Here is a 22,780-nt window from a genome sequence, read left to right as displayed (position 1 = left end):
CTTACATAATTGCTCTCCCTCTCTCTCTCTCTCTCTCTCTCTCTCTCTCTCCAAACATTTGATTTGATTTGCTGCATCTATAATTTCATCATGGCTAGTTACAAATTTAACCCCAGCTGGCCACTGAGTGTAATTAAATCAAGCTTGGTCACGTTTTTGACACCCCAAGTTTCAATCTTCTGAAAAATCACACAAATAACACATGGAGAAGGTTTCCAGTATCTACTATTTTTGTATGGCCAAGTTATTTTTTCAGTAGCAATTATTGAATACCCTGTACTTAAAATGTTCTAGCCCTTGAAATCTTAAATGATGACAATATTTGTCTCGTAAAATCAAAAGCATCTGATATTACAGCAGTTTATTTATTTACTTATTATTTATTTATCTATTTTTTTATTTTCATTTTTTTAAATAAATCCTTCTTTTAATTAATCCCATGTTTGATATTCTTTTTTACCATCCATATTGCTCGTGTTTACAGATGGACCCTTCTCTAAATGTTAAAGATGTTTAATTTGCCCAAGGAAAAAAAAAAACAGAGTGATTAAATTTTTCACTAAATTATCATGGCCTAGGTAAAACAGCCACTATCACTGTATCCAAGTTTCTTAACTGTGAATTGACAGCTGGCAGCAATTAAACAATAATTTCAGCCTGGGTGTTATATAATAAGATGTCTATGATCCAATTAATAATCCAGTGAACATTCAAGCATTTTTTGTGGATCAAAAGAATGGAATTAGGCAAAATGAAGCTGTTGCTTAAAAAGAACCCATGCATTCCATTTCTAAAGAGTTGCTTAAGTGTTCTTTTTATGTTTTTAACCCACACACACCTACATGTTAACTATAAGATAATGATCATGTCATTAACTACAATCTTTTGTGGATTCTCTTAATCATAAAAAAGGATTTAAATGATGCTGCAGATCTGTATTATGTATGTTATCCCTCTCTCTGCTGGAACATTGATTTCACATATCAGTCCCGTGCTTGTATGAGATTGGTCGATTCTTCAGACAGCATTTTCAGTAAAACCACTCAATCTGATAGCTGTAGACTGGGGAGGCAACAGGTTTTGAACACAAGCAAGAGGCGTCCTACTTACTTACTTACTTACTACCTGGTACCAATTCCTAATAATTTCACTAGATTAAGAAGATGAGTTACAGCGAGATTCACATTCACAATGGAGGCAGAGAAACGCACACTGTTGTGCATAGGTAGGCATTACCTGACGGTGACCAAAACATGAGCTTTTTGGAAACAATCTTGTTCTAATTTGTATCAAAGTTTCTGTCAGTCATTGGTTTATAGAAAATGATCGCATGTGTAACAGAATAAATCCTGGAAATCAATCAAATAATACCTATTAAGGTGTCAGATATGTCAATCAAATCAAAACTCATGAAAAATGGCATTTGTACTTGATAACTTTAGAACACATAACATGCTTGTGTGACAATTTTCAAAGAAATGTACATTTTAGTGGTTGTTAAATATTATTTTCTGAATGGTGTACATCTCATAAAACCTTCTGTAACTCCTGCTTCTTACTTATATTCCAGTCTTCAGGGAAACTGGACAGGTGTCAGGTAACTACCACAAAATACATATGGATATATTAATTTTTTCATAGTAGCAATAAGACATGGACACAAAGGTGCATATTCAAAAATGTGTTACGGCAATTTAATTCATATAAGTATAATAATTTCATTTATAGCAGTGATTGAGGCCATATATAATCTACATGTAATGTAAAAGTCTTTCACAAATGGAGTTGTAATAGGATGAAATATTCATTAGGGATAGTAATGCATTCATGAATGCATGTAAATTCCTTCGACATGTGTACAACTAGGTATAGCAAAACCAAATAAGGCTGAAAATCTATAGTTTTGCTTACCACAAACAGTATGACACAAAACGTAATTAGGTATGGGTGCATATAATGGTTAATCCACTGATATTCAGTTTCAAACAATATAACTGAAAAAAAATTAACTTTTATTTATCTATAACCTAGCAACACTATTACACACACACATTGCATGGAAATATTAATTAAAGATATTGACAAAAGGATTTTCCTATTCTTGCTAATGGTCTTGGCCTTAACGTTGTTTTTGTCTAACTACAACATAAATAGCTTCACTAAAGAACCTTAAATACTTCCACTGTAATGGTATCACTGGACTGCTTATTAATATATGAAGAAGTTGAATCTGAGGACACATGATTTGATTATTTCTGGTCAAGTAAGGAGTATGTTGAACGCACTTTGTTGCAAAATAATTACATAACCATTTTCCTTCGCTTTTCATAGCAAGGGATCATGATTGGGACTATCACTGATACCTAAATACAACTCTATTAATTTTCTGGAAAGAAACATTTGCAATATTTAAGTTATTTATTTTTATTTAAATATTAACCCTTATACCAACCAATGAAGCGTCATGACATTTTCTTAAAAAAAAAAAAAATAACATCAAGGCCAAATGTAACTTCATAATAAGAAAACAGCTCCTGACACTTGTAATGTAGTTGTCTGGTTTCTGGTCTACTTCTCATTCTCTTTCTTATGCTGTCTCCTTTTTTTCTCCCCATATTATCTTTCTGACATAATAATAGATGAGTGTTCATTATTAAGTTGCATGACAGAGCAATTCCCAAGAATCTCATGATAAGTTAGGGCACTAACTGAGGTATTAGCCTTAATCTAACAAAATTCAATATAAAAAGCAGCAATTAAAGCTCTAGCATTTCCATTGGCCCAGTCACAATGAACTGATGACCTTATCTTTGCTAATCTAAAACCTGATTTTACTCATCTTAAAATGTTCGTGTTTCTGAGTACTTTCACACTTGGGGAATTAAGAAAGATTGTATAATGTGTTCTGAAAACATATTTTTCCCTTCTCAAGTCAAATGGTGAAGATTATTTCTTCAATAGAGATAATTTATAATGAAATCAACAACTAATTATAAATACATCATATAAGTTTTGAATATTTGATGGCTTTGTCACATACACCAAAAAGCACACCTGACACACTTACATTACCACTATTTGAGACCAAGCAGGACTGATGCACTGCAGACAGTATAACAAAATCTATATGAATGCCATTTTTTTTTTTTAATCCTACATTGCCAACTAAGTATTTTCAATGAAATGCCCATTTTTTTAAGCATAAGCTGTTTTACCCCAGACAGTGAACAAAGTCTGTTAACATAAAAAGACTGGGAGGTCATCAATATCTTTTTCCACCAGATTGTATACTCATCAACCATAGAACTAGTTCCCATATTGATAACTTAGTTGTACTTCAAAGTAATTGCTTTTGGCCAATGTCTGCACTCAGTCAGCCTTCTAATGTTATTTAAACCCTTACCCATAAATCAATGAAAATTTACTTTTCCACTTTGATCACAATATTTAATATCATATGTTGGCATTACATGTCTCAAAGTTAGGTCATTGGTACAAGGTATCATGACAAGTTACAATGTTATCATGCTAAGGCATACCACAAGTAATAAAAAGATAACTACCTTTATTTTACGGTATTCTTTTAAAATTCCAGGACCCAGTTTCATCAACACTGGATTCACAATCCTATGGATAACACTATCCATTGGTTAAAACTGTTATCCTCTGGAGGATAGTAGCCATTTTTAACCAATGGATAGCAATATCAGAGACAAAAATAAGTATCTAGGGATTAGAAAACATTATTTTACCAACAGGAGAATAAAATTTTTACCAATGGAAAGTGGTATACAAAAGATATTGCTATCCAGTTTTCAGCAAACTCGGTTCAGATGAATAATTTGAAAGTTTACTCCTGTCTATATACAGCGAAGGGGGCTCTGCAAAACCACTGTCCACTAGTTCTTTTTTGTCACATATACCAATACATTATGTCAGACAAGGCAACATTCTGATGTTTAACAGGTATTTTGGTCTTTGTACATCTTCATATCTGGAAACAAAATTAAGAAGTGAACTGCATCCTTCTATAAATTGATCTTAAATCTGAAATAACATGAAAATGTCAGTTGACTTGCCTCATGTAAGTATGCATATACAGGCCTTGAATCATGATTAGCTTACAGCAACTGCTTTTAGTCTTATATTTTAATGCAGTTGCCTATTTTTGGAATTGGACAACCTAATAGATCACAAAACCATCCCTTAGGTTTGTTTCCACAGTGGTACACTTTCAGCAACAATCTCTCAGATTTTACACAGAAACGGCACTGCAATATCACAGGCAGGGAAAGAGTTCCAAGGGCCTAATCCTCAAGGTGTATCATCCAATTTATCTGCTGTATGCTGTATGAATATCTATGGAAGAATTTCACACATGACCTACTTTAACTATGCCTGATCAATACTAAAATTATATATTTTGTTTTAATTTGATAAAAAAAAACAAACAAGAAAATATGATTATTCAATATTAAATCTTTATTTTTAGGACAAGTCAATGCACATCTATTTCTTAGCTGTTTTAGTCACTTGCTCTGCAGAAACCCGTGTAGAAAACTGTCTACTTTGATAACCCTTGTTCTTATTCAGTGAAGCAACTAGAATAACAATATCTGGAACCTTATCTGTCTTGAATGTTAGTAAATAACAATCTAGAATAAACAGCTAAATTCATACCAAAAAAATTGGTTGATGAATCATTTGCATGCCTAGTACAATAGTGACAAATGTGTTTGTTGTGAAATATAATTTGTGTCTTTAGACGATTCCTGCAGTCACATCTCTGTAAAATAAATTGTGCTCTGTTATAAGAATAAATCTTGACAATATAACATGTTTTAAAATTCACTGAAAGAATAACTAGGTGCTTATTATATTTCTGTTTTTCTTGTAACTTTTTAACCCTTTTTTATTATATCCTCAGGATTGTGGGTGGATGCCATATACAATCTATCAACACTGCTTACATCCCTTTGTAATAAAAATCATTTCATAAAACTTTATGGCATGATGTGTTTTTAACTTCAGGTGTACAAAAATTCATGCTCACTTGGCCTTTTTAGGCAAGTACCTGAACTTTCCAACTAACATCAAAGTAAATACCATCTGTTCTTCCTCCTGCAGTTCATTGATTTTGTTTTGTTTTAATGCTAATTTCAACTGCATTGAGATTCATTAGTGGTGGAATAAAAAGCTAATTAGGTCCCATAATCCAGGAGATAACAGAGAAGTGTGGGTGTACATAGGAGACAGTTATAATAAAGGTAGTTACAAAATGTCTGCGGTAAGAGAGATGTGTCTAGACAGTGAGAATACTGCAAACACTGTAATAGGGTACACTCTCATCGTATGCTGTACTTGCTATGAGCTGTAAAACAGTTTTAAAATAATATAATTGTCTTTTAGTTGGCTGCACACTAATAATGGCTATGCAGATAATGCATTCTGAAAACAAAGTATATTTACCAGTAGGATGAATTCTACGATGTAAAGATTTCGTGTTCAGTGTACATGCTTTACAATGCTTGAGCGCCTCACTAAATGTATCAGGTTTTCCAACCACAACTTGCAAGATATGACATTACTCATCAAAAAATTCATGCAGTACATTTTATACTGCACTGTGTTATGGCTATGTTCGCCAATAAACAACAAAGTAAGCAATGAAAAAAGGTTGGTTTTTTCAATAAGATGCCCTCTGGGGGCTTTCTTGACAACTGGTCAACTGGTTATTTCAGTTAGACCAAATCCAGTCTTGGTCAGATTCTGCCACTTATAGTCAATAAGGTGTTCCTCGATATTGTTTCAAACCATTTCCATAATTGCAAGTGCAATTTATGTTTAAAGATTTTGCTTTAAAAAAAGTCTAAAATAATAAATACTGAAGTCACTTAGCGGTACTTAATGAGACAACTTTCATAAGTTGACAGTAAAAAGCACATATTAACACTTTCTCCTTGCAGTACAATCTATACCTTCTAACCAATAGGAAGGCCTCTATTGTCGATAATAAGGCTAGTTTGACCTTGATCTTTTTGAATGAACTCTGCTGTCTGCTTATCAGTACTCACTACCACTCTCCTAGCTTTCTCTACATTGTTTATAATAGTAACGGCCAAGGTCACAAGAAAAGATGTGCCAATTTGACTGCTCATCGGCTGGTCTCCTCACCGCATTAATAGAAAAAAATTCCAATTTAAGTGTTCAAGTCATGGCATAATGGCAAGGAATATAAAGTTAATGTCCCCAAAAGTAATTACTGTGGGACATTTGGGGTTAATAACACTCCCAATATTTTATACCCACAAAAATGGAATAGCTTGTTCCTTTCTAAATGTGTTGTACAGCCAGAACCTTATGGGCTATGGCATGTTGAATGTTTACAGCGAAAAATGTCTAGCCATGCAAAACTACGTGGATAAAGTTATATTTAACAAGAATATTAATACAAATAGGAAAAATCAAATAATCATTTTGCATTCCAATAGTATGAAGGCATATATATATGTTTAGTCTCACGAGTATACAAATTGCAGATTTACAGCAGTATAAGTATGCCAGTAAGAGGTCTTATCAAAGCATTAGTTAGCCAAGTACTCTTTCCACATTCTCACAGGAGTCACAATCAATTTAAATAGTTCTTTTTTATAAAAAAGACTAATGTTTCACCTAAACCTTTTTACTCCACCACTATTAAACTGTTACTAATCATTCAAAAAGCTGACTAAAGTATTTTTTTTCTTATTTATATATTTTATAGTGCTTAATTTCAGAAAAAAGGGCACATCAAGTCAAACTTCATTTCATCAAGTCTGTCAAGTTGTTGATCCAGATGTGGGAGTAAAAAACAATCAGGCTGTTCTGCTTTGTCCTCTCTAACACATCACTGTCCTGAGACTTATTTTGTACCCATTGCACTGAAGTAGTTTTTATTTATAAATTGTGAATCTAAGTACAAAAATGTAAACATGCTTGCTGCTATTAGATATAGTAGAAATATTTGTTTCAGGTGAAACATGAAAATGTAACTACTTTAGATATCTGGTAACACAATAGAGTGCATGTAGAAATATAAAAAATAAGACATAGACAAATCTAGAAACTATGGTATGACATTTTAAACTTACACTTATGATAAGGTCAGACCATTTGTACTGTCTGCTGCATCATATTAAAATATATATAACATGTCATTATTTGCTGAGAGAAGATTAAATCATAGAAACACTACTTCCATGATTAAATCTACCAATCTCATGCTGTATACCTACATTGTACAGGCATATTACCAAGTTTTATATCATTAACACATATCCAAATCTTTTCAAATCTTCCCTAAAGATGGTAAATCATCTATACACATAAAATAAACCGTTTGTACATGGATACTTGGAAAAAATACAAAAGTGTGGGAAGACTCTTGCGCACATGCACGTGTGCGTGCACACATAACACACACACACACACACACCTTAACCAACATATATTATGTATGCAATGGCTTATATGTTAAATGGCAGAATGATGCAGGAAACATTTTCATTAGCAGAATTCGTTATCTTCCAATATATTATTTACAACACTCAGGAACTACCCATGATCAGGAAATTCCCAGTAATTCCTAGAATCGATTAGTTTTATCCCAGACAGACAAGAAAAACTAAATGTATATGCAGTTTCATCTCCATCAGTAAGACTAGGTGTGTACCTGTAGTGTTATCTCTTGTTCGTTAGAAAGAAGATTATGCCCTAAAACACAAACAGCACTGCCAATTAAGTTTACACTGTTAACTAGATCTTTAGGAGGTAATAACCTCATTAACGTAACATGTAAGTAAGGCCATTAAGGATCATTACATCTACAGACAGTATTACACTGTTCCTTATGTCTTTTTGTGAATTCAAATAAGGGGGGGGGGGGTCTGGTCAGAAGGCCCCGAAAGGCCCATGCAATTTGAGTTACTTTTAAATGGTTCCATTTTCAGTATTTTTAACTAATCATCTTGAGATTTGGCAATTTACTGCAAGGCAATCATAACAGTAATGTTTTATAAGTGAAGATGACTTATGCCACAGAAATTTTGATGATACTTTGCAGCAGAAACAGTAACTTCTGTTTTCTTTTTTTTTTTTCAATTTATATTGATAATTCAGTTTTATTTAAAAGATCAATATATTTCCATTTTTAAGCATTATGTCGGCATTGAAAATCATTGGTACTCCATGAAAATTCAATTCAAAGGTAATAATTTAAAAAAAGAAAATAGAGCAAAATTTACCCAGAGCAGAAATCCATGAGTGGTCTGAAAATTAAATATTTATTTACTAAAAACATTTTTGGATTGCACTTGCATATATATATATATATATATATATATATATATATATATATATATTTGTTTCTATTAACAGTGAACATTTCAAGCCATTATCATGAAAAACATAAATAACATTTAGTTAAACACATCTCTTTTTGGTGTAATTTTGCAGAATTAACAGGATTCCCCAGGCGATAGCTTGATCCTCTTTTATGACCATGAAAGGTTCAAACTAAAAATAAAAAGACTTATCAGGGTAACAATCAACAAAGATAAGTGATGTTGGAATGAAACAATGATAAAAAAAGATCCCAGTAAAATTGATAAGGGTATATATGAAACCAAAAATCGCATGAGCAAATAATATTGCTATTAATTTTTTTAACATACATATTCAGAATATTTATTCAAAGAGTTTGTTCAATACTGCTTCCATTTCATTACAAAAATCATCCCAACTTTCTTTGATTGTTGACTTGTCTCTGGAGAAGACAGTTTGGTAGGTTAGGGGAGGCAACATTCACGATAAATGCTATTAATGTGACAAGAGGCTTCCCACATGTACATCCAGCTTTCTAGATACAGAGCTAATTAAAGTGTTTTCATTTCCTGTAACATTTATAGACAACTTTAATATCAAGTTAGGAAGCTTAATTACTGACGTCATGGATTCAAAGAGCAATTGTCAAAGCACCATGTGCACTGTGCACTTCTAGGCAAATTCAGCCCAGTTTTAGTAATATATTTGTAAAATTTGTAAAATTGTTTTTATCGAGACTGATCTAAATGAAAACTCCATATGAAACTTTTGTGCTAGTCAGATAGACTACATACAGCTAAAGGATATCACTGCATGCATGCATGCATGCTTGCATGAGAGAGAGAGAGAGAGAGAGAGAGAGAGAGAGAGAGAGAGAGAGAGAGAGAGAGAGAGAGAGAGAGAGAGAGAGAGAGATTTTAAATTAGCTTGAAAAACAAATTACATTTTTTTTTAATAAATGGAAGAAAAGGAAACATTATTGAGCCCATTTTGATCAACCACAATTTTCCCCATTCTGAATCCACGTCTCCACATTTAAACAGAAGCCTTCTCAAGATTGGGGCCCAGGGTTATTAAAATTTGATTTTCTGGCTCAGATAAAATGTTTGCCAGTAAAGTTCAGGGCCAGCTGAAGATAACACAGGTATCTAGGAAAACAGGATCATCCTCAGCTGGGATAAAAACTCATGGTAAAAAATGAGGACTGAAGAGAGAAATGAACTAGGATGAGGAAATTGGGTTAAATAACTTATAGCCACTCTCTTCTGAATCACTACAGGTCAATTGACTTTGTAAATGTCAATTAATATTCTCTCTCACTTGGGCACCAAATAAAATGTATAATTATCATCAAGCACTTTTGTTCTAGTTCCATATCAATGCTCTATAAATCAGGTTTCACAGGTAATTGGAAAGTAATACAGGATTAAAGAGACGGAACAGAAATATTGCTTTTATCAAAATGATAGCTTTGTACATAGGAAACATGTGAACATATGATTTCTCGGTTTTTTTTTTTTTTTTATTCAAAAGACAATTTATATATTTGATAGGGTTCTATTGCACATTTGATAGGGTTACATTTGAGTTTTTCTATTTTAAGATCAAAAGCATATTTGATAATTTAAGTAGCAAACATATTTAGAAGAAAAAATAATGTAACAAAATTCTATTGATTTCTTTAAATGGCATAAATGCCAGCTCTTAGATGATTTATAACATTTGGCAAGGGTATCTGTAAGTTTACAAATAAACAAAATTTTAGAATTAAAAAAATGACAAATATACAAATTTTTCTTATTCCCTTTACTTAAAGACAAACTGTGGGGAAGATATACTTCATATAACTATAAAATCATACCATTTGTCAAAAAAAAATTGCATACTTGCCTTAATTTATCAAACAATTTAAGAGATGAGAAACAGAAATGAGTATGTATACTGTGTGATTAGCTTTAAAATACTTATCAGAATATCTAATGATCAAAGTCAGATGAAAATATAATCCATCATACGCACATTTTAAAAATACCCATTACGTTTACGTCTTTGCAGTAGAAGCTAGGGAATATGTACTTTTGGTTTTTAATAAGTGAACCTGACAATGCTATTTGAAGCATGATTACCATAATTTTAATCTGTCTGATATATTAATTGTCACTGCTTCTTGACAGTTTTGTGGTAAATCCATGACTGATGCCTCACTTTCTATCTATAATAGCATAATATGATCTTCAATCTATCATCTACCGTATGCACAAACCCAACTAAATCTGGGTTAAACTTTGTATCTGAACACATTCTTCAGACACAATATAATTTGTTAGATATGGATTTGGTACAATCAAAGCCACTTGCCACTTAAAATTGAATAACTCATACTATAGCAGTTTTGTGCTAGAATAATTTCAAAATAATTTAGATCAAAATATCCTCAAGCAGAGCAATAAGGTGCCATCCAAAGTTGATGGTCTTTTATAAATTTCTGATTCATAGAAATTCTCCACTTAGGGAATCTTCACATGGGAGGTACGTAGTGTACACACATTCCATTTCCTTTTTATTTTCAGTTTAATATAAGGTTACACATAGCTAAAGCTGCCAGGACAAAATTCTTTTTCACTGTGATCTGAAAATATCTCCATACACTGATAAAAGAAATGACTAAAGCCTTATAAACTGCAATTCTGTACTACAAGTTTCTAAATTACTAAAAAAAAACATCTCTCTATTATCAGCTCATTTATTTCATTTACACTGAAATAAAGCATCATAGCATGTTCCTTGTAAGGTAAAGGTGGTGTCTGAAAAATCTTGGTGAAAAAATATCAGGCCAGAATGCCCTATTTTAAATTGCTACAAAACAATCTTCATATTATGAGAACAGCTTTAAATTTGCATGGATTTACAAACACCAAAGTTCCTCTTCGGTGGCCTTCAATATCAAAGTATAGAGAAGCAACTTATGAAGGTGAAGCTGGAGACCTTCAAAATATTCTGCACTTTTCTTAAAATTATCTTTGTCCTGTACAGATTATTCAACTTGATAGGTAAATGGCCCTTCAGTCAAATTAGTTTCCAGAGACACCTGCTCTTTAGACAGGCAATTACCCAAATGAGATGTTTAGCTAATTTGTAGATCTTTTTCTCAGAAAATAATACCTTCACCTTGATTGCTTATATAGTCTGGTCTGTTCATAAAAAAAATATAAGCATTACAAATAGACATTAACCATACTTGTTTAAGTGCCAATTAATCAATAAGTGCCCATGGCCAGTCCCTGGTGGCCAGTAATTATCTAACACATTTTGGAATCTCAACAAAAATCACGAAGTGGATCTTAAAACAGATTTATGATTCTGCATGCTAAAACACATGGAATATACCAGTGTTTCTATCTTACTGAGTAAAAGATTTGAGAGTATTAATGTACAATTATACCTGTTCAATGAGGTCAATCACAGCTAAAGTCATAGTTATCTTTAAGAACAAACATGGTGTCAGTTGTTGGCAAAGTAAAATAGATTTCAGACAAATGAAAAAGTCGGAGATTCTATTATTAGTGCTCGCTTTTGTCAGTCTTTTTATACTTGTGCCATTTCAAAGAGTCCGATGGAAATGGGTGTCAAATATATAAAAAAGGAATTTAATGCCCAGCAAACTGTAAAAAGATCAGATGTCAGCAGACATCTAGTTCTTGACAGTGATTACCTGGGTTTCTTTGAAAATTTGACACCCTTCAAATTCTTGCAATCTAGTCTGGGTGATATGGTTTATTAAGAATATCTGTCTGTCATCAAAAGTTTTGAGAGGGTAGTAATCTTGATCAAATCAGACAGAATGCAACCGGTGAGTTGTAATGCATCAGACACTGAAAATATCTAAACCTAGACCACACTCTGAGAGCCCAGACCTCAGCCAGGTAAAATATAAAAAAATAAATATATATGAGCACAGTATATATTATTTAGTAAAGGATTCACGACTAAATGATATATACATGTAGGTCTAATCATTGCCATGGTGTTTCCAATATTTAACAGTTTTTCAACCATATTAACAATTTCTATTTTATTCTTTTTTATCTTTGTTTAATAAATGTTGTTTTTTATCACTAGGAAAAATTAATACATGTACAGAAGAATTAAATATTCCACAAGCTATCCTACCCATATAAAATTATTGTGTGTAAAGTTCTAATATCAATCTCAAATGAGTTACTTTAAACTTTCATATATTTCATTTCTTACTTTTATTCATTTATGTATTTATCATTATGGCTTATGGTGTGATAAGCATATATATATATATATATATATATATATATATATATATATATATGGCATAATAAGTGCAATCAGAGGTCAAAGCTGATTGATGAACGAACTGAGCAATAAAGGTACCCGTGTATTAGTCTAAATGGAAAAATCATGTAATTAAGTAGCTGCGGAAATAGTGTTTTACAGTAGCTTATGCCCCAGCAGCAAAACGAACCCTTGACATTGAGCGACTTATATGTGCTTGTTCTTCCTTCATACAACAGTTATTACAGACTGGTTAGATGTAGTTTGACTCTTTTATCTTGGCTTTAAGCTATGTACTAACAAGGCCAACGCAGGTTATGATAGATATGTAATATTCTTGGAGATGGTTTAAATTTCTAATATTAAAACTGCAAAGCAACTGGTGGCATGTCTGGAGATAGTCTTTTAAGATTCATATATTTGACAGCAGTGAAATGCAACAATTCAATCTTGCTAAAAGCATGACTTGAGTGCCTTAACCTCTTTGCTTCAGTTCCCAAGACACTTCATCATTTTGTTTTTGTTTTTGTTTTTTTTTCACATTCTTTTTTATCTGTTTTTTCCTCATAATATGTTCATGTACAAGTACATGAATCGCAATATCATTCTCCACTTTAACATTGTACTGGCATGTCCTTCTGGTACAGGGTGAAATGCCACTATTTTCTTTCCTTCTTCTTTAAGAAAACGAAAAAAGAGAACACAATCCCAACTATCACAATAACTTGAAATTGGTCATAAATTGCAGTCATCTGGCACGTTCTATATATAACCCGGCCTTCATGTGTATTAAAACCTTAATAATAGTTGAAGAAAACCAATTATAGGACAAAGGAAAAGAACATGGTGTGTGTGTGGATCCACATGGGGACCATCTTTATTCTGGGGAACTATATGCTAGGAAAAGACTCTATACTATGAAACTCTCCACTAGATGTCTCTATACCAGTGATCTCCACTAGATGTCTCTATACCAGTGATCTCCACTAGATGTCTCTATACCAGTGATCTCTACATCGGGAATCTCCATTCTGACCATCTCTACATTGTATTGAGGATCAAACTATACTGAGAATCACTGCTCTTGGAAAAAAAACTCTTCTGATGATCAACCATTAGTTGGTGTTCTGTCAGTTGTACACTTACAAATGTCTGCCATCACTATATCTTCATCATTGCCACTGATCTTTTAACAGTGCAGATTTGCCGAAGTCTGGGTTTCTGACCCCATCTTATCTGCATGTATCTTATGCCATGGTAGTTGTTACTAGTTTGCGTCCAATTTTCTACAACTATTTTCTAAGTAGTACTTTTTCCCTCACTCCCACAGTATAAATAGCCTTCATGTATGCCATAACTTTAGATAACAATGAGTTTGACTTTTATGTGAAGCTATCTAAAATTAACACTAATTGATCAAAAACCGCTATAAAATTAACATAAATTTTTATACTCAATTACATCAAACAGCAAAAGCACACTTATCAGTCCCACATTAGAGCCGATAATGTAGTATAATGAAGTCTTTTTGCATGCTTCAGAGAAACTATTTATCGTTGTTCACATCTTTAGCATTCAACATGATACACGTAAATAAGATTACCAAAGTGGTATAATTCTTAATAGATTAAGATACACTAAGATTATCATCTATCAAGTACTTTCGCTTGTCAAAAAAAAAAAAATGAAAAAAGTTATTAACGTGTCAGAAATTTGACCTAATGGTACCGTAATACAAAAATACAATAATTTTTCTGCGTCCTTTTTGTACAAGAACAATACATTATTCACAAACCAGAGTGTTAATTTCTATAGCCATTTGGACAAGGTTAATATATTTCCATCCCTGCAATAATAAGTTAATTCTCTCTCTCTCTCTCCCCCTCTCTCAGTGTGTGTGTGTGTGTGTGTGTGTGTGTGTGTGCATGTGTGTGTATGATAATAAGAAGCAACTCTAAAAAAAAATATAGGAAGCAACGAGTTTGTACAAATGCATAAAAACATATGTTATGCCATGGGTAAATCAATTAAAATTGATTAAAATGTTCTTCATCACTGTTTTCTTTGCATGAGCTATCACACAAAAACAATTGCAACTAATGGATCACTGCAAGGAAGAGCATTAAACAAACAGAAACAACTTTTAAATGACTCGCTTGAGAATATCCTTCCACTTTTCTGCAAACAAATGCAATTACATACGGTGATGTATTCTGAGGGCATCCTTGAATCTCTTGATCACTTCCAAGGAATTCATGTTTATTGCTTGGAATGTCCATGAACATCATTGCTGATGGTTTTTTAACTGGATTGATAGCAAAGACAGCACAATTCTGTATCCTAATCATTGACCAAGTCATTTCATCTGGTTTATATATCTGCCAATTAATGTACAAGCTGATGCTTTACCCAAAAATATTGATATGAATCTGATTTGATTCCAATAACAAGATTGTTAATCAGCTGCACTGAATGACTTCAGAAGCCAAAATTCTACTATGTATGAGTTCATTCAATGTTTTATCCAAAACACAGGTTGATGTCCTTTGAAAGAGAATCTCATTAATAAAAAAAAACAGTATGGCACGTGCTATTTAGTCTCTTGTCAATTTTAAAAAGGAATAGGTACACTGTATAGTTAGGTCATTTAACAGTCAGTTATTTAACTTTTCATAACAAGATATGTCAATGTACCAAACAGGATAACTTAGGTGAAAATTATGCAGTTATCTAATATCTGACAGAGATGCAAATTGATTATGATCAAAAACATGCAAACGAGGTGGAAACTTTGAAACCAAACAAGCTACTGCTATTTACCTAAATCTCACTCTATGCTGGTTACACCATTTTCAGGATCACTTAAATAATTCAGCCAATATTTGTAGCAGGCGAAAGTCTACTTATAATGTTTAAATCAACCCATTTGAACCATCAGTCAATCACAAGGTGATTGACAGCCGCATTGGCAAATTTAAGCTTTGAGAAGCATGCCTTCCTATACACTTCATTTCATGAATGAGTTAATAATGATTTTCTTAGCATGCATGCAGAGAGGCTATTGAGAAAGAAAAGAAGTTGCAAATCAAACTCAGCACGAAAGATGCCTGCAGAGAAAACACAGTTGATCTCATCACAAAAATTGTTTTTCTCCTAAGATTTGATTCACTCCAATCTGCCTGATGATTTTAATGTTTGCAACACCAACTTCCTTATAAATATAGATCATTAGTTTCTCTATTCAGTGTTTTATGAAAAGTTGCACAAGGCAATTCTCCTTTGTTTTTATCACTAAATGTGCAAAACGTATAGTTTAGGGATCATGAGAGGGTAACACTTGAACTGACTGTAAAAAGTAGGGGTTATGATGAAGAGCTTTAATCTCAAATGCATCCTTTAAAACAAGGCCAGTTATCTGTCCAATATTTTTAATTAAGTCTGGTTAAGAAAAATTGCATCTAATGTCAAAGATTTATTATGTAGGGTTCATGAAAAGCGTTACGTATTGATAGAGGAGGAGACTCCAGCAGAGCGACAATCTGCAGGCGTATAATGTAGAGCTGAAAGTCAGGTGATCACAACTGCCTGCATATTAATGAGAGCATTCAACTTCACATCAGTGTGTGTCTGAGTAGCTATCAAGGAACACTTACATTTATCTGCTTGGGTAAAAAAACAGCAGGAGCTCATTATTGCTCGCGGCTATCCATTTCATTGGACTGCCCAAAAAATTTCATGCTTAAATCTCATAATTGTTCAGGAAAAACAGGCCAGCTGAGACATATTGGTGTTTATGTTTCAAATGATTGGATTGAAGTTCACAAGGTTTTTCTTCTTGCTAAATGAAGATTGTGAAAATATGAGATGATTCACAGGTGCCAGATTTTGATATACATGCAGTTTCGAGGAATAGTTGATTCTAGGAAACTGAAAACAAGTGGCATTACTGTCCACCAAGTAGTTTGATACAGCATACTTTCAACTATGTGAAAACACAAAAATTACATAGCTGTGTGGCATAACTTGAACAACTGCATTTGATTAAAAGTAAAAGATACTAGGAGATCATGATGAAAAATATGGAGCTTAATAGCAAACCTATGAATGAAGTCAGACTAGTGCTGCTGCTATAAGAGGTACTTTCCTGTGAAGTTTTTATGGTTGTCAGCAGCTCTATAATGTAGCATACCAGAAACAGATACCTTGGAAGCAATGCTATTGTCCTGAAATGGAAAGCGATAGCTATAAAAAAGGGACTTTGCAGTGACATCATTTTGGATGTGCATACCATGAGATTGTAAAACTTTACACAAAGTCAATGACTGGATTTAGAAAAAATATATGGATAATGCTTGATTTCACTGATATGTGTTCTGGCACCAATCTATCTGAAACTGATATTTCTTTATGCAATTCCAGCCCAGAGGAGCTACAGAATATGCTGTACAACCTCAGCACTCCAAGGTTGAGTTTGGTGGATTATCCTGTGAGCAAAGGGATCATAGTGGCTGTCTACTCTATACTGATAGCTATGGGAGTCCTGGAAAATGTCTTCATTGTGTATATAGTCTTCCGTCGTCGCCACATGAGAACGGTAACCAACATTTTCATCTGTACTCTTGCCATTTCTGATATAACTCTCCTGACTTTTAATACTCCACTCCAGCTGTACTACCAACTGGTAAAAAATTGGCCCTTTGGACGGGTGATGTGCAAAGTCTTATTTGCATCTTTTGCTATTCCAATATATACTTCCACCTTAACAATGCTGATGATTGCTTTTGATCGGTACCGTCTGATATTGCATCCGATGAAGCCAAGAATCTCCAAGAGGACCGCAGTGCTACTGATATGCATGTCAAACATGATTGCCTTTGTCATTGCAATACCCTTGTTTATCTACACAGATTTATGGGAAGATGATCAAAATAAAAGTTTCAAGGCCTTAATGGAGACTCAGAGGGTATTATGTGCCGAGGAAAATTGGCCAAATAAAGATCAGAAGAGTATCTACACTGTAGTAACCTTTGTCACTCAGTTTCTTGCTCCTTTGGTCATTGCTATCGTCCTTTATGGGCAGATCTATCTACGATTAAAGAATCGCAAAAAACCTTCCGAACGTAAAACCAGAACCACCAAAATTTTGGCAGCCATTGTGATTCTCTTCATCATCTGCTGGTTGCCATGGAGTTTATTCTCAACTGTACTCATTTTGAGGTTATACTATTCAGACAACACTTCTGATAACTACGACACATTGTATGATTTAATTTTGAAAGCATTTGCTGTGAGTTCTGCTTGCATTAACCCTTTTCTTTATGGATGGCTGAATGAAAACTACCGAAAAGAGCTGCGTTACATAATTGATAAAATCACAGGAACACGACGAAGCTCGACATATGAAATTGCACTTCCCACTGAGGCCCCTTCTAATGCTCCATCAAATGCATTTGGTCCACCAGAGGAGCGAGAGGCTTCTGTCTCACCTGACCTTGAAACTACAAAAATGTCAAAATATCCATCAAATACAAATGTGACAACTCTGACACCACAAAGAAGTGTCCAAAACAAAAATTATCTAGATGTGCCCCAAAATGGCAAAAAAGCTACACCCAAAGAGCAGTTCCTAGGACCTCCACCATGTAACGGACTGAAGGTAAAACTTGTTGGAGCTGAAAAGGGCAGCCTAAACCATGAAGTAAAAATTGAGACAGTAGCCATCATGAAAGATAATGACTCCACTGGAAGTCAAGTTTGCCTATAGTGCCCAACGTGGATTTTTTGCTCAGAAGACTACCAATTTATGAAGACATATTTTTGAAGTAGCTGATTTCATAGCCACCAATGACTGACTTGAAAATGTATCCAAAGATAGGTTTCACACCAAGGGTAACACTGACAAATTCTATCACTGATACAGAATATATCTTCCTAATATAAAAATGAACTTAGATGGCAAGAACATTTATGTCTATTTATATTAATTTTATTGATAAAAATGTCAATGGAACAATGAGCTTGCAGTATCACTTATTTACCATATCAAGGTAAGGTCCTACTTTTTTATGTGTATGGTTTTAATCTTCTGTATAAATACCTCATTTATAGCCGTTTTTAAATGTATATTTCACTTACACCTGCCTTTGATTTCAACCTAAACCCACAGACAAATAATTTAGTTATTCATATGTATCATAGCTGATGTACTAGCTTATCGTTAATGCTTTTATTTTCTTTTTACAAATTTGCTTTTTCTATTTTCTTTTTGTCCATATTATTTCCATTTTTAAAATTTTGCAACTTTAATTCTTTTTATGATCTTTTTTTTTTTTTTTTTTTTTTTTTTGACAGGCATCTTCTTAACAGACGTCTCTATTAAAACATGTTTATAGAATGGCTACCGCTGGTACCTCTTGCACACCATTTATTTCTCTTTATCGTAACCGTAAACATTTTTTGCCAAAAAATTGAATCATGAGGTCTCATCTTATCCCCTTTCCACCTCCTCCTCCATTTTGTCTGTTTGTTTTCCGACACAAGACATCTGCTCTGATGATAATTAAGGTGCAAAACACCAAAACACCATGTCAAACAGAAGTGCACACCTGATTGTAAACTTGACTACTGCTGTTTAGGCAACCTTCTTCAAAAGAAAGGTCAAAACTAAACGGTGGAAAAATTTTTCCAGTGAAGATGAAAGCAACCGTATGCCAACTGTATTCAGAAAAACTTTACCATACATCTGGGCTCATTCTGGTATCACTTTTGTCTTACATGGATCAATAGCAAATTATTCGTTTGCTAACTTTTGAAATTATGACAGTCTGTATAAGAAAATTATTGATTCAAGTTCATGTATTGGGCCTAATTTTTTCCAAATTATGGATCGATTCACAATTTATTCTGGGTCATCTCTGAGACAGTCAGATTTTTTTCAGAGTTGTTTTTACTGTTTGCTGTAAATTCACATCTGACTGGACGTAAGAAGTAGTTATGACTGTTAAACTGGGTAGTTAATTGTTATCCTGGGTAGTAAACTGTTAACTTGGATGGTTTACTGTTAACCAAGGAAGTTTTGTTTGTCATATTCAGCCACTGCCATTGGTGACAATTTTCATGGCAGCACATGTCCAGCTTGTACATTAATAGATGAAAGACAGTAATACTCAATTGCAAGTTCAGGACACGGTGTAACATTTGACTGAAATGAAATATTTTTACTTTCATTTTTCCTGTACCATTATGACCAAGTCATAACTTTACCTTTTCAGTCTATTAAGAGATAACACTCTATTAGCTAATGATTACTGACAAATAATGCAAAATTCTGGGGAATACAGATACTTTCTGTAGAATTACAACAAAAAAGAGGTTTCCATGTATAAGGCTATTTTTACATAAAGGACCTGGTTCGCGAAACCTTCAATGGCGGATGACTTCTCATTACAGGGTTCTCCAGCTTCAATGTAAACGATAAATTTAGAGAAGGATACCATAACAACAGTCCCTGGAAACCATGTTGCTTGGTGAAACAAACCCCAGGTCAGCAAGACCCTGAAGGAAAACAGTCTACCTGCCAGGGTAGTGACATGTACTTTCACCTGTTTTTACCTGTAATAATACTGTATTAAAATCATTTCAGGTGATCTGGCTTTTTCTGAAGCAAAGTTTTAAGATTGTATTCTGGCTTTTTTCTGAAGCAAAGACTTCAGAATGTATGTTGTGTAATGATAGGTGTGTGCAAATAGAACCTACAATTCAAAAAGCTTGTAATAAATCAACTTCCTGTACATTTGTATGTAACATCCATAACAACTGAAAGAATCACGATAAATTATGCTAGGTGTCATAGGTAGAGCTGTTTGTTTGTTTTTCTTTGTGGTTGGTTGGTTTCGTTGGTTACTTGATTGTTTGATTGGTTTTTATTTATACAAGGATAATGAAAAAATGTTGAGATATAAATGGATGTATACAGCGTATGTTAGATTTCAGATATAACCTTACAAAAACATGTTCATGCTGGTGTTAAATATGTGCAAATTGCCACAGGAAAACAAGGGCAGATGAAAGATCATGTGAAGTTATGATGTAGATATCTACAAGAAAATTGTATACTTTTGGATAATATTTTCATGAAAAGTGTCTCATTTCTCTAACACATCCTGTTTATCCAATTTTCACGTTATATGGCTCCTGACCAGTAATAATGACTTTTTTTGTCAGTCATAAAAAAATATTAGATAAAAATAAAAGTGCCACTTGAACAATTGGATAAAAATTTGTGTTGAAGTGAGCCTTGCATGGGCTTATTATCATATTTATCTGTTATCTTAAAATCTATTTAAGCATGTTTGTTAGATAAACCAAACTGAGTCATACAGCTGAAAAGGGTTTACTACATGTTTTATTACTGATGTAGTATTACTGTATTACATATATTCAAAGTTTTACTTTGGCCATTTCTTGATCAGCTGCATCTGTAAAAAAGTTATGTTATGAGAACTTGTGGAATAAAAACCTCTTCAACAATACGGTGTCCATAATGTCTCCATTTTTTTCTAAAATTGAAAAAATAAATAATAAGATTACAAATCAAAGTGCTTACCAAGCTAATATTGGGAAAGTCACAAGTAATCATAGTTCATGAATTGCATAAGTTACAAAAATAAAAGAAATCAAACAGCTTCTTTACACACCTATGAGCACATACTTTATTGAAGTGTACTTTTAAATGCATATTAACAATGCAAAGTATGTAGCCAATACGAAAAATATGCTGTAAAGAATCTTAATATTGCATTTGCCAAAAAAATATGCTGTAACGAATCTTAATATTGCATTTGCAGCAAATGTGAATTATTCATCTATCAAACCCATTACCAGAATGTCATTGTGCATCTAGTCTTTGGTTTAAAAATTAATCACATTTTAATGTGGGGGAAAATAATGAATTTTTCAGATACTGTCATCATTTCTTAAAATGACAGCATTCCTATTGAGTGGTAGCAACAAAATGAAAAGGCAGGCTCCTCTATAGTTCTATTCTATGCAGTAAAAGCACCACAAATACTATATAGAAATAAATTTTTTGTAATTATATTTTTTGTGACTATAAATCATGCATCTGAAATTTTATGAATATTCGCCTATAGAAAAGATCAAGTCATAACCTTACTTCAGATCAATTGCTTTTATATAACTGCATTTATTACTTTATAATATTATGTTTCTCTTCTTAACTTAATTGTCCTATATAACAATTATGATGTTCTATTGAGTAAAACTCTGCAAGGAACCATTCCCAGACCCCGTCGTACAAACTGTGGATCAATCTATCTCTAAGGGGATTCTCGCAAAATTGCAATTAACTTAAGGGGCTTAGATGTCTGTCATGCCTACTGAAGCTGCTAAGGGGTAATTACTTATCATTTAGCAGCTTCAGCAGGAGTGCCAGTCATCTAAGTCACTTAAGCTAAAAGCAATTTAACGAGGAAAACCCTCAGAGATGGATCGAACCTGTAATATCGATCTAGATATGGGAACCCAGTCTAAGTTTGAAAAACACTGATGTGATATTTTTCAAAAAGGAAAAATAATATGCACTACCTACAAAGGTCTCTGTCAAGAAGGGCTTCAAAATAGCTTAGTGTTGATCTAAGTTTTAACTGTGACCTCTCTGCAAAGGTGGGAACACACAACACTCGTAAACACACACACACAATATTTGATGATTTTCTATTGTTAATTTTCTCATCAAAATATTCTTCATGCCATCAATATACAAAAATAATACACTGCCAATCAATGCTGGAGGAGTGCCTCAGCAGGAAGCTGTTAACTGGACCATGCTGCAAAGGTTCTTCACTAATATGATTTGGACTCATTGAAAAACACGCCTCTACTGTGTGTGTCTCAAAGCATTTTAATTTAGCTTTAATTGCTAGACCTCTGCAGGCATGGCGCCAGTAGGCAGAGAGACAATTAAGGGATTATTTGGCATTGCTTTCAAGTAGGGTCGGACATATTTGATTTATGGACTAGTTAGTCCGAGGATCATCTGTTGTGAACACAGCCTTAGTAGGATTGGTCAGAGATCTTGTTTCTAAGCCATGCC

The 22,780-nt window shown here is 33.4% G+C and overlaps 2 protein-coding genes across 3 annotated transcripts in view; one reads left to right on the top strand and one right to left on the bottom strand.

The window, feature by feature from the left end:
* LOC106154849 (cleavage and polyadenylation specificity factor subunit 2) overlaps nt 1-22,780 on the bottom strand; it is a 103,283-nt gene that overhangs the window by 42,677 nt on the left and 37,826 nt on the right. The window lies entirely within an intron of this gene.
* On the top strand, nt 911-21,197 carry LOC106154852 (prolactin-releasing peptide receptor). 2 transcript variants are annotated; one of them, XM_013529366.2, is made up of 3 exons: nt 911-1,225; nt 1,571-1,597; nt 17,086-21,197. In XM_013529366.2, the coding sequence occupies exons 1-3, from the start codon at nt 1,164-1,166 to the stop codon at nt 18,428-18,430; spliced, it is 1,434 nt and encodes a 477-aa protein (XP_013384820.1). In that variant the 5' UTR covers nt 911-1,163; the 3' UTR covers nt 18,431-21,197. The 2 variants fall into 2 exon arrangements, 1 of the variants encoding a protein (XP_013384820.1); XR_001237549.2 differs by lacking the exons at nt 911-1,225; nt 1,571-1,597 and having other exon boundaries at nt 16,282-18,713; nt 20,116-21,197.

Source organism: Lingula anatina, chromosome 2, assembly GCF_051362555.1.
Source record: "Lingula anatina isolate TDL-2025a chromosome 2, LinAna3.0, whole genome shotgun sequence".
Taxonomy (NCBI): domain Eukaryota; kingdom Metazoa; phylum Brachiopoda; class Lingulata; order Lingulida; family Lingulidae; genus Lingula; species Lingula anatina.
Note: the sequence above shows the minus strand (reverse complement) of the source record. Positions and strands in the feature narration are given on the sequence as shown.